At 37.8% G+C, this 12663-nt stretch overlaps 1 protein-coding gene across 1 annotated transcript in view; it reads left to right on the top strand.

Moving 5' to 3' along the window:
* The window catches only part of LOC145669822 (uncharacterized), a 382300-nt gene that overhangs the window by 184111 nt on the left and 185526 nt on the right, over positions 1-12663 (top strand). The window contains exon 12 of the mRNA XM_081738166.1: positions 9764-10559. Within this exon, the coding sequence (XP_081594292.1) occupies positions 9764-10559 (796 nt within the window). The remainder of the gene's footprint in view (positions 1-9763; positions 10560-12663) is intronic.

The raw sequence follows: 12663 nt of genomic DNA, 5'->3' as shown, positions 1-12663 counted from the left end.
GAAATATTTTTTTGAAATTCATAGTTTATTTTCGATGTTTTATATTATTATTAGCATCAACCACTAATTAAATGATTTTTTGTGTTATAGAGAAGCGATACAAGGTCTGTTTTATCAATTTAAAGCGGTATTTTGAAAAAAGCCCAAAATTTCCCAAGCAAAAAAGCAAAGCAGAAAAAACCGAGTTTTTTTTTTTGAAAAAAGCCGTTTTTTTTTCCGAGCCCTTGCATCTCTAGTAATATGTCGTTAAATTACACATTTGGTTTTATTTTCGTTTTGGCGATAGGAGGAAGAAAATACTATTTTGTAGGACCTTGAACAAAGAGTTGAGAAAAAAGGCTCATAAAGTGCTTCGTGTGGAGTATTGTGCTGTATGGATCAGAAACATGGACATTACGCAAAAATGATGAAAACGGTTTTGAAATGTAGGTGTGCAGAAGAATGGAAAGAATTAGCTGGGTCGAGCAGAAAACGTATGAGAGTGTGTTAAAAATGGTATAGGAGAAAAGAACAATTTTAAATATAGGGTGTATACAGTTCCGTACTGATCAACTTATTACTTCTTATATCATTTCTTATTGTTATCTATCAGATATACTTAGTTTCTTTAGTATCATTCTGTCTTTTTACTTATATCTTAAGCTCGGAACAGCCAAAGCAAATAAACCTATAAGCTAGAATGATACACTTGATCAATGCAGGGGTGTATACCTACTTTCGGGCCACCCTGTATTATCAAGAAGAGGAAAACAAACTGGTTGGGACATCGGCTAAGAAGGAATTGTATCATGAGGGACGTGCTAGAGGGTATGGTGGCAGGAAAGACAGGGAGGGGTGAAGGAGACTACAGATAATGGACGATACCAAAACAGAAAAATCGTCCGTGAAGAAGAAGAGGTTAGCGGAAGTCCGTGGAACATGGAAGCTTCTCAATTACGGCAAATGACCTGCTAATAATGACAGAATACCTATGATGATGTATGTGGGGGACAAAACAGCTGTCCTCACATTCCTCTAACAGTCGCTACTGCCACAGAGTAATAATAAACAGTTCACGCTAGGGAAGCAACAAATTTATTTCTCGAATTTCGGTCAAAGGCATAACTAGAAGGAAACCAAACAGGGCCAATGTCCTAAAACATTTCTCTGCTACAGAATCACTGGTGCACTGTCATAGTGGGGACACGATGGCTCTGTGTTAGAGCGCTTACCTCTAGTACGTGGGGCCCCTGGTTCGATTCCCGGCCAGGTAAATTTACGGAAGACAACATCATGTCTGTAGATTTCCTGGATTTACTCCCGTTTCCTCCCACAAACTCATTCCATCAATTCATTCATTAACGCTCACTTGCCTTAGTCATCCGTTTCTCTCAGCCTATAGGGCATAATCGCGGGACGTAAACTGAAATATTTACAACGTGATACTGGTTGTGGATTCTCAAATTCCGCCTTTGAGTAGTGCAAGGACGATGAGGACAGAATTAGTATTTCCAACTAGTCTTGTGGCTACTTCAATGGTTTCAGTCCTTGATATATTTGTTACACGGTTTCTCTTAACTGCTTTCCTGCGGTCACAAGTTACTGTCAAAGCTTTCATCATCCCATTCATTACTAGTATTATGCAATTATTGTTTGAAGTTCAAGCGAAGATTTGTTTGCGAATGTTGTTTGTTCATTTTGAAAGGAGTTTACTATACAACAGTAAGATAAACAGGAATAAACATAGAAAAAAAAAAAAACAAGTATTGTGTTTAACTTATGAAGAATGTACACTGACAAAGTACACTAGGTTTCTACAAACTTAATAACCACAAAATACTTTGTGTATACAATGTGTTTAAAGTTTACTTAAGTAAGTCTCTTAAATTATCACTATTCTTGACATAAATATTTACTTTGTAATGTACTACGCCCTCCGTTTTCTGTGTAACCAAAATATAGGAAATACAACTCACATACAGAAATGTCTTGCATAACAAGGCTGTCATCAGGGACGCACCCACAACGGTACACAATAGTACACCGGGTCTGGACTCAATCCCCATCCCTATCTCAAATGAAGATGGCAAATGTTCTTTTGATGATTCATGTTTTATAGTTTTCTTATGAATCGATCACGCGGGTTACCCTCTGAAATCATCACTGATACACGTTTACATAGGAATAGGATTACGATACCTTGTTGAAGCTGATTACTATGCCCAGCTTGGTGTTTCTCTTATTGGTACAGTCTTCATACCACACTAAACCAATAAAATAATAATTCATTTCAAACGAAAGCCGCAACACTAGCAAAATATACAAAATATTTCTCCTTCTATGATCAGTGTTGCTAATCAAAAGAAGAAGCAGTAGAGTAACGTGAGGGTATCTGCCAATGGTGATTAATAAAATGAAATGAAATGAAATCTTTATGTTTAACGTCCCACGGTTAAACCGGTTAGGTTAAAGGAGACGGTGATAATGAGATATGAAGAAAGTGCGAGGAAACGGGAGAACCCCGAGAAAACCCACGAGCACGTTGTTTGTACACCACAAAGTCCACACGGCGCGAGCTGGGATCGAACAAGGGACCCCATGCATAGGAGGTGAACGCTCTACCACTGAGCCACCGCGCACCCTGGGTTCATCCTTAGTAATAGTTCATCCTTATGTACGATTACAGCATAACGCAAATCTACGTTTATACTATTATTTATGTCACTAGCGCTTTAGAAAAGTGTTCAACTAGTCATTTCTTGAGTTGAGTTGATTTTGAGTTTAACGTCCCGTTCAGCAGCGAGGCTATATGAGACGTGGACCTACTGATTAACGTGGAATCCGAACCACATGAGCTCCCGCCGGGAATCGAACCCGGGTCTCCCACGCCAAAGGCGCGTACGCTAACCGCTAACCACGGAGGAGCTCAACTAGGCATTTCTGTTTTCTCGCTGTCACAGCTTCAAACAAGGAACGGATGTGAACGTGTCATCCGGACATTCGAATCAAACCTAGTCTATTCGATAAACATAACAAAGATATGTTGATACACAAAAAATTAGATGCCATGCACAATGGAGTAAGTCCCTGGGACCCATTAATCCTGTTAGTATAAAGAAAACCGTAGACTTGCAGTGAAATAGCTGTTGCATCAACACTGTTCATTGGAAAGTCACGTTTTGCAGTTCATTCTCTTCAGCATGAAACAAGCTTTCCAGAAAGAACTATATATAAACCATGACTTTCCAATGAATAATGTTGCTGCAATAGCTATTTCACTGCGAGTCTACGATTTTGTTTCTACTAACAGGGTTAATGGGTCCCGGGTTCTTACTCTGTTGTCCATGGCACCTAATTCTTTGTTCATGAACATATTTTTGTTAAGTTTATCGAATAGACTAGGTTTGATTCGGAGATCCGCATGACACAGTTACGTCCGTTCCTTGTAAGTTTTGTACAGGTAAATTCAGTTCAGCGCAATATACATAGAGTTCGCAATGCTGAGATATACCATGCCAGCTTCTATCGAAGACAAACCTTTTTTTTTGCAAGGAAGGAGGAGGGCTAGGAATACAAGAGTTTGCACGTGAACAATCTAGTCCTAGAAGAACCAGAAATTGCAATATTTACAGAAGCTCTTGGACTCCCGAAGGAGCTGGCGTACGACCAGAGGGAAAAAAAAAAGAAAAAAAGAAAGGAATTGTGCATCTGAAATGCACATTTACAGTGCTTCTGCTTGCCCAAGTGAGGCGAGAGACTCTTACATTTGGGAAAAGAAATTTCAGTAGAAATACTTGCAATAAGTTAAGTGTAACTAAATACTTTATCCTTGCGAATAGGGGATGCTCGGCATTCCAGAGTTCCCTAACGCTACCCCTCTGTTCATTTGGTAGCTAATTATGTGCTTAGAGTTATTTGAGAGCTATTTTGGTCGTTCCAACCTCTCTGATCCCTTATTGGTTACTGATAGACCCTTAAAAAAACGCAGGAAATAGAGCACTCCACATACTATGCGCATAGGGTTCAAAGCACACTCTAGCCCAGCCCCAAAATCATAATTAACTCCTATGGAGGCTTCCACCTTTCGTAGTAGAGTTATTACGGGTCCTTTTAACTCCCGCACGTGGTGGAGCACCGGGCTTTTGCCGCCACCTACAACTTTTTTTTCTTTAGTATTCAATATGTGAAAACTTCAGCGCTTATAAATCTTTTAATATAGATCCCTGACACCCTTAGAAGATATTCAATGTACTGATCGCACTTTAACATTCATACTACGATATGATCTTTTAAAGCAAGGTGGATGGCCAAGATTTTTTGAACAAAACTGTACAATAAATTCATTCAACAATCTCAATTTACGGAGTTCCTTCGTGGCTGAGCGGTTAGCGTATGCGCCTTTGGCGTGGGAGACCCGGGTTTGATTCCCGGTGGTAGTTCATGTGGTTCGGATTCCACGTTAATCAGTAGGTCCCCGTCTCAAATAGCCTCACTGCTAAACGGGAAGTTAAAATCAACTCAACTCTTCCATTTTACGAGAATTTCGGTATTTTGGCACAATTTTAAAACTGTCTGGAGTTTCCCGATTTGTTTGAATTCTGGAGCACATACCTCCTTATGAAAATAAAATTTTAAAAAGTGCCAACTTACTGATGAAAGTGTAGGTAACGTTTGAAGTTTATCTAATTCGTAGAGACGTTCTGCAGTCTCTGAATACACTGGAAGTCATTAGTTGTTCAGAATAAAATATGTTACACTCTGTTTAGTGATAGAATATTCTAAGTTTAAGCACTTTATTAGGATTATTGTAGTTTGCCTCATATGGTTCTAGTAATGTTTGTACAGTCATGGCCAAAATGATTATCGCATATCTATAACTGTCTTCTTGTAAGAATGTAATTTGATAATGATTTTGCAGGGTACTTTTAACACTGATACTATGTGCATAATCGGGAAAGGTATATTTCATAGGAAAATAATTATAAGTACGAAAATTAGAATGAGTAAAACAAAATGTTGCTAAATGGATAAGAAAGTTTTATTTTTATTTTATTTTTCTTATTTACTGCTCTTTTGACATGAAATTTGCAATATACATGTCTGCCGATTATACACATACTAACATTATAAGAAAAACCGAGCGAATTCGTTATCAAATTATATTCTTACAACAACATATTTATATAGACATGCGACAATAATTTTGGACATGAATGTACATCCGTTGTCGGTCCATTACTTCACAAGTTATATCTTGAACGCAAGTGATTTTTCTTTTCTTTCTTTTTCGCAACAGAAAAGTAGTAGGTATATTTCGACTGAATTTGTTAATGGAAGTGGTTCATCGTGTGCGGACCCTCCCTAAAAAAAAAAAAAAAAAAAAAAAAAAAAAATACTCGAGAGACATTTTTGTACCTTCTTAGGAAAACCATGGTTGATCTAGAAGAGAGGATCACCTTATAAGGTGTAGTCTTACATTGCATACGTTCTCTTTATTTTCTTATAACTGGAGAAACGGTGGCTTAGTGGTAGAGTGCTTACCTTTGGTGCTGGTGTCCTTATTTCCATCCCCGGTCAAGTAATTTTGTGGTGGACAACTTCGTGTCCATGTGTTTTCTGGGTGTACTCCCATTTCCTCCCACTTTCTCATTCCACCAATTGTTCCATCTTCATTCACGTGCCTTAATAATTGTCTCCCTTGGCTTAAAAGGGCATAAACGTACGACGTTAACCTGAAAAATGTATACCCTATTTCATTTTATTTTTCTCATGATATAGATAGCAGTACTTTAAAATTACGTATCGTTTATCGGGTGTAGAATAATACCAATTCAATATTACATGCACGTAGTAGCTAATAGTCGTGGACCCTCCCCAAACTTCGGACCCCTGCCAAGATCAATTTCTGGGAGCACGCCTGATGGAGTCAAATTGTTAACATCTTCATGGATAATGACGACTATAACCAGTGGGGAGGCGATCGGGGTGATTACCCCCCCCCCAGAAGAGAAAACTTTCTTTTTTTTATATATAAAGAAAACCCATCCCAGAGCTCAGAACTCTTAAAAGTAGCTCTAAGTAGTAGAATTACAAACTACCGCCCCTCCAGAAGTCCGTCCTGGACCCGCCCCTGACCATAATGATAATATACTACATACGATACAGAAGTATTGCCGAAACTGAAAGTTTTTTTTTTTCGGAGGGACAGTAAAAGATTTTTAATCGCAAATATTATTAATGTTAACACCTCACATACTTAAATTAAAGTAGGTAAAACTACGGTATATAATAAGCCTACTGACCACTTTAACTGATAAGATATTCATTTACAAATGTTAAGTTTCCTGCATGGGGGCACCACGCAGGGTCCACCGGGCTCGGACACTTACTAATACTTCGTCACTCAACATACATTTATAAATTGTCTTAATAAAACTATATTTGCAGATAAATTATTTATGTAACTCAAGCATTCTTTTCTTAGGCTTCGTGTAGTACAATAAGTAACTCTTATTTACTGCTACCTATCTTCTCTGGGGAATAAAAAGCAGAACTAAGTTTTGGTTTAATAATATTCTAGTTCTGTTTTTTTTTTCTGAAAATATAGGTGGCACTACTTGACAGTTACTTGTATTTTCCAATGCAGAATAGCATCAGTACGTTGTTAAATAGACATGGTGTCTTGTAGTACTGGATGACCCCAAGAAACTTTGGACCCTTCCCAATAAAAAAAAAAAAAAATTCTGGGTGCACCTTTGGTTTCGCGTGATCCTATTTACTGTCTCTACCAGTTTTTTATTCATTACAACTGTCAGGTTGTAACAGATTCTATACTATTTTGTATTATTATTATTATTATTATTATTATTATTATTATTATTATTATTATTATTATTATTATTATTATTATTATTATTTTCAAATTGACTGTAAATAAACCATCTCTAGCTAAGAATCTTCTTTCTTGATTGTGTAATGGATTCTATATAATTTTCATCTGCTGTCCCCGTTCAAGATTTCGTTACTGAGGTTTATATAAGTTACTTCCCTGTGTAGAAAATATAATGGTAATTCCAGTGTGCACAAGGTGTTTTCTTTTATAGAAAGTTAGTCAACAATAACAGTTACTACAGCATCTCCCATTAATGTTACTTAAAATCACATTAAACTTACCGGTACTATACATTAAAGACCATTGCGCGGCAGATGGTAAGTTTAAAAGGTAATGCATGACAGCTTCCTCAATGAATATCGCATTGTTTTTGAACTGAAGAACTTTTGTAATTGCTCCAGGATATTTTGAACTCTCTTTTTCTTTTTCTTTTCTTTTTTCTTTAAAAAAAAAAAGCTTTCCTCGGGGCAAGAGAGTGTGCAACCGGTGGATTAGATAGAGTTTGGATTTAGCGTCCACTTGAACAGCGAGTATGTAAACTCAGAGATGGTCATTTTTCCTAACCCTCCCTCACCCTCACCCTCAATTGACGCCTCTCACCCTCACCCTCCATTGACGTCCTCCCCTCACCCTCCCTCACACTCACCCTCCATTGACGTCCTCACGCTCACCCTCCATTGACGCCCTCACCTTCAACTACTAAAATGAGGGTGAAGTGAGGGTGAGGGTAGCCCTCATGAGGGCAAAATGAGAGAGGATGACCATCTCTGTGTAAACCACCCCACTTCAGAACGTATTTACAACTTAAATATTGTACTTTTCATTTCTTGTTTTTAATGCAATGCACGATTTATATGCTGTGCAAATCAACGGGGATTAGATTTAGGAATTAAGAATTAGATTTTTGTGCTTTCGGCATCTATTAGCCAGTCACTATGAGGGATGATGTCCCTCGGAAATCACACTATTGGAGGAAAGGGAAAGAAGGAAGCGGTCTGGAACTTGTATGTTAGGTACTATCTCGGCATTTGCCTGGTGTGAATGAAGGCAACCCAGGAAAACTTCACTCAGGATGACTGGCCTGAAAAAAAAAACTTTTACACTTTTTTGACCGAGTGTCTCTACCGGGAATCGAATCCGGGATCGCTCGCACCAAAGACGACAGCACTAGCGACTACTCTACGCGGGATAAAACCTAGAAAAACAGTACATGTCGTAGGAAAAAAACGTAGGTTACGTTGTGTAAATCCTAGTTTTTGTCCAGAACGTATAGCAAACATATAACTGGAAAAATCAATTTTATACGTACTTTCCGTAAAAGTGTTCCCAATAAACGTACTTCCCGTATGACAGACGGTTAGGATCTCACATACAGATGGGCCTGTGTAACATATAGCTGACGTATGTAACATACGTATATGTATATAATATACGAAAGACTGTTAGATGTCAAACATCCTGCAACGACATGATGTAACATCTAAGCGAAAAAAGTATGTAGCATATTATTACGGAAAGGTAAAGAACTTCAACTTGATCGAAATTTTTATAATTTCAAAAATCAAGCCTCGGTATTATTCTAATGGATAATAATGTCACCTTAGAAAAACCAAAGGTATACAAATAAGTTATTATTGGTACAGTCAGATACTTGAGGAAGTAAACTAGGAAACCATTATATAACGAAAACATTTTTGTTTTGTGGAATGGTGAAAGTAGTGATTTCTCGCATACGTCACAGAACTATTATTTCATAGACTAGAATGCACTGGTTTCGAAGAGCATGAGAAAGAAAAATAACAAATGAGGCATACATAAAAACTCCTGGTTTTCTAAACCATGTGTTCAGTTTCCGGAATCTCTCAATCGCGCACGTACGGTTGAAGTCAATCCGTCTCGAACTCTCAAGTCGGAGATTGTTGGGCAGGTGGAACAATTTGCTAATTGTCCACTGTTGTACCACGGAAATATTGTCGTCGTTACTAACATCGAGGGACCAGATCATGTAAGTTGCATATTTCATGGTTTTCCATATTTTATTCACAATTATGGTCAGGCAACGCAAAACTAGTATATCCTCATAGCCGCAGGTTATGATAAACCCGGATTTAATTTAATTTAATTTAACTTAATTTAATTTGATTTGATTTCATTTAAATTTCACTATTGTTTAATTTCTCTTAAGTACAATGATTATTAAATAGGCTTTTGTGAAGGAGGCCATAAGAGAGGTCATCTAACTGTCTAAATGACATTAAATAGGTCTACGAATGTGCTTAGTAATTTACTCAGACATCATATTTCATTGTGACAACCATTTATGTAATATGTTACTGCCGTGGGTGACCCATAGACATTTCGATAATTTTATCGGGTTTAGAATAGCTTTGTGAGGGTCACACCTAGTCTTGTGTAACTACTATTTCTCAGAATAAAATGAGATAGCCCAGGTGAATTACTGCTTAATCATTGTGCCTATTTATAAACAACTCCTTACCCTGGTTCTACCTGCTAACAGGTTAGGTAAAATTCAAATAGGTTCAGTGACATCTTAAAATGGAATCTTTGATAAATTGGTTGCATAATGCACAAAGAAGCCTATACTATTGGGGTAACTATTGATAATATTACAGATACTATTATGACATTGCTGTTACACTTTTATCTATCAGGGTAGTGGTAATACAGTACCATATTATCCGTGATATGACTCCCCGAAATGAATAAGAGGGCTTATGATTGTGCTGCCTGAACATAATTGTGTGTAATGCATAAACCTTGTTCTTATTTTTTTGTGGTGTTTTGTGTTTGAACTTGTGGTTCACTGTCAGTGCAATTTGCATCTTTTATTTTATTAATTTGACTAGTTAACCATACTCGATCTAACAGTAGGTCTAATAGTGCAACACCGGTTTCTATGATCCTTCCCTCCGTCTCCTTAGATGTATTTTCCGATGGACCGTCTGAAAGTGTTGACAGATTTTTGGCGAATTTTGAACGTTTAGCCGAGATCAACGCGTGGACACCCGATCGGATTAAAGCTATCTTTCCCACTTGCTTAAGTGGACCGCCTTTGTATTGGTATAAGACGCAGGAAGAGTCTCTACGTAACAAAGACTGGGCGGGTTTGAAAGCAGCTTTTGAGGAGCAGTTTGGGTCGTGTCAGATACCGTTAACAGCACTTAATGCTTATAGATCGCGTGTTCAAGCCCCGGGTGAACCATTAACACACTACTTGTTTGAGAAGAAGTTCTTGGCAGATAAATACAATCCCACCCTTCCGTTTAAAGATTTTATGGCAGATGCTGTTATTGCCATGCTTCCACAACACATGCATCATTTCTCTCGAAAGACGTTTTGCGAATTTGAGGCGTTAATCAAGGAAGCATTTACGAGGCAGAAAGCTGATTTTCTACTACATCAGCGCATCGCGGAACAACAAAGGGTTGTGGCATGCGACCCTCAGCTCCCCGCAGTGGCGTCGCAAGCCTCTGCCACTCCCAGCGTACATCCTACTTCCCAAATGCTTCAAGTTGATCCATATGCTGAAATAATTCAAAATTGGACAATTTACAACTCCAGTTTAATTCAAACAAAGCTCATGTTCACTTTGCAGAGACTTCGTCTCGACACCCCAGCTCTTGCGCACCTTCACCAACATCGTCCTATCGGCAGGACTACCGCAAGGGTCAGGAATCCTGTAACAATTGTTCTAAGTGCAGTCTCCGGCACGATAAGACTCCTGCGCCCAACTCCAATAAAAACAACAAAAAGAACAAGGAATCGAATTCAGCTTCGGCTAGTTTTCGTTATATAATGGTTTTGGGTTTTCTGGTGTCCTTCCTCAAGTATCTGACTGTACCAATAATAACTTATTTGTATACCTTTGGTTTTTCCAAGGTGACATTATTATCCACTAGAATAATACTGAGGCTTGATTTTTGAAATTATAAAAATTTCGATCAAGTTGAAGTTCTTTACGTTTCCGTAATAATCTGTATAACGTAGCATATCCGTAGTAATTTACGTATAAACCTAAGGATTCCGTATATTTGTACAATATACCGCTGTCCGGATAACAGATTTTTCTCAGTACACCAAGAAGAAAGGACTGGGGAAACGAGGAAGAATCTGGGTCTTATATATTACGTACTGTTCCCTGGGAAAAAAATCCACAATTTCGAAGTACTTAAATAAATAAATAAATGTTTGATTCGACGATTATACAACTAGGGTAAGGGAGATGCTGACAATGGTGGAATTAAGAACGTAGGAGGAAATGGGAGAGTCCCGAGAAAACCCGAGTATAATCAGGGCAACATACTTCCATCTATTTGTATTCGAAATTCAGCTGAACTTACGTAGATTCAATTTTATTGAAGAGGATATATGAAAAAAGAAGTCTAGGCAGGTTTGCTGATCACTCTGCTAATGATAATCGCAAAGAATGTTGTACTAAACTTTTATGTAATCATTAAATAGCAAACTAAATGTCAGAAGTCAGAAACTTTTAGATATTGAAGTCTTCAATTGTCTTTTTAACTGGAAATATTTATAAGCGCTACTGTAGAAAAAATAATAACATTAAGTTTAATCTTTCTTTATTTTCAAATCGCGATATTCTTGTTCTCTTTGCAGCAGTTTTGCAAAACGTAAACATGTTTTGCAAAACGGTTCTTTGACTCCATTGGTCATTTCCTCAGGGATATACATTGCGTGTTTTCTACCGTGGCTGGAAAGAAAACCTATAATCACATAAGATGCGTTTCTTTCCTTCAATTTCCGCGAATACAGAGCAGTGGTTACACCAGAAATATGATTTCTTTTTTCAAAACTTTCCCTTGGTTCTGTTCTGAAGATACATGGTTAACCGCTGAGTAGCTGAGTAAGACCGTTTGTCTTTTTCTTTCTTTCTCTTTCTTTCTCCCTGCGGCTTTGAAAATACTCAAACGAGCATGACGCGGCGATAGGTACTTCAATGTCACTTGTTCATTGTTCACCGTTGCAGAACAATGCGAAAGGAAAACCAAAATGTTTTTTTTTTGTCATACAGAAGTACTTAAGAAACCGGGCCTTAGGAAAATTCCTTTTTTATGTTCCAATTTTCTCTTAAGAAAACGAGCAAACAATACCATCTCCTCTTCACTTCTCACAACACACACATACACACACACACACACACACACACACACACACCTACACACACACACACACCTACACACACACATGAGTTGATAACAATTTTCACTTCATTCAATAGTTCTTACCAAATCCCTTTTTCTCTTCTTCTTTCCTCACAGAATGTATTTTCAATGAGTACTTTCAAATTTCACACAGTCCGCGCGACTATAAAGTAACACGCATGTCTTCACACGTATTAAAGACAACTGAGCGGATTTCTTATACTAATTCTAGTTTCATTAAGGTGATCTGGTACCCCTAGCAACCTTGAAAGTTAGTCCATTTAAAAAGCATTGCAAAGTTTTTCACTATTTTCTTCTTTATTATTAAAGTTACAAACGTCAAAATTGGAACAAACCTAGAGGAGACACATATCTATGCCTTGTGTGTTTTAGATTTTGAAAAAAAACACAGTAAAAAAGCTTCCATGTTTGATTTTAAAAACTTGGCAACGCAGATGTAACCCTCCCACTCAAATTTTGAGTTGGTGTCTCCTTTTGTTGAAATGTCTATTGACTCCTGTGTGAACCTCCCTGTCCGCGTTTAGCGGTCGTCTTTCTGCCTGTCCTTCGAGTCGTGGTTGCTTGAAATGTGAATATCGACGGATAATC

Source organism: Thermobia domestica, chromosome 14 (assembly GCF_964235325.1).
Source record: "Thermobia domestica chromosome 14, izTheDome1.hap1.1, whole genome shotgun sequence".
Lineage (NCBI taxonomy): Eukaryota > Metazoa > Arthropoda > Insecta > Zygentoma > Lepismatidae > Thermobia > Thermobia domestica.
Note: the sequence above shows the minus strand (reverse complement) of the source record. Positions and strands in the feature narration are given on the sequence as shown.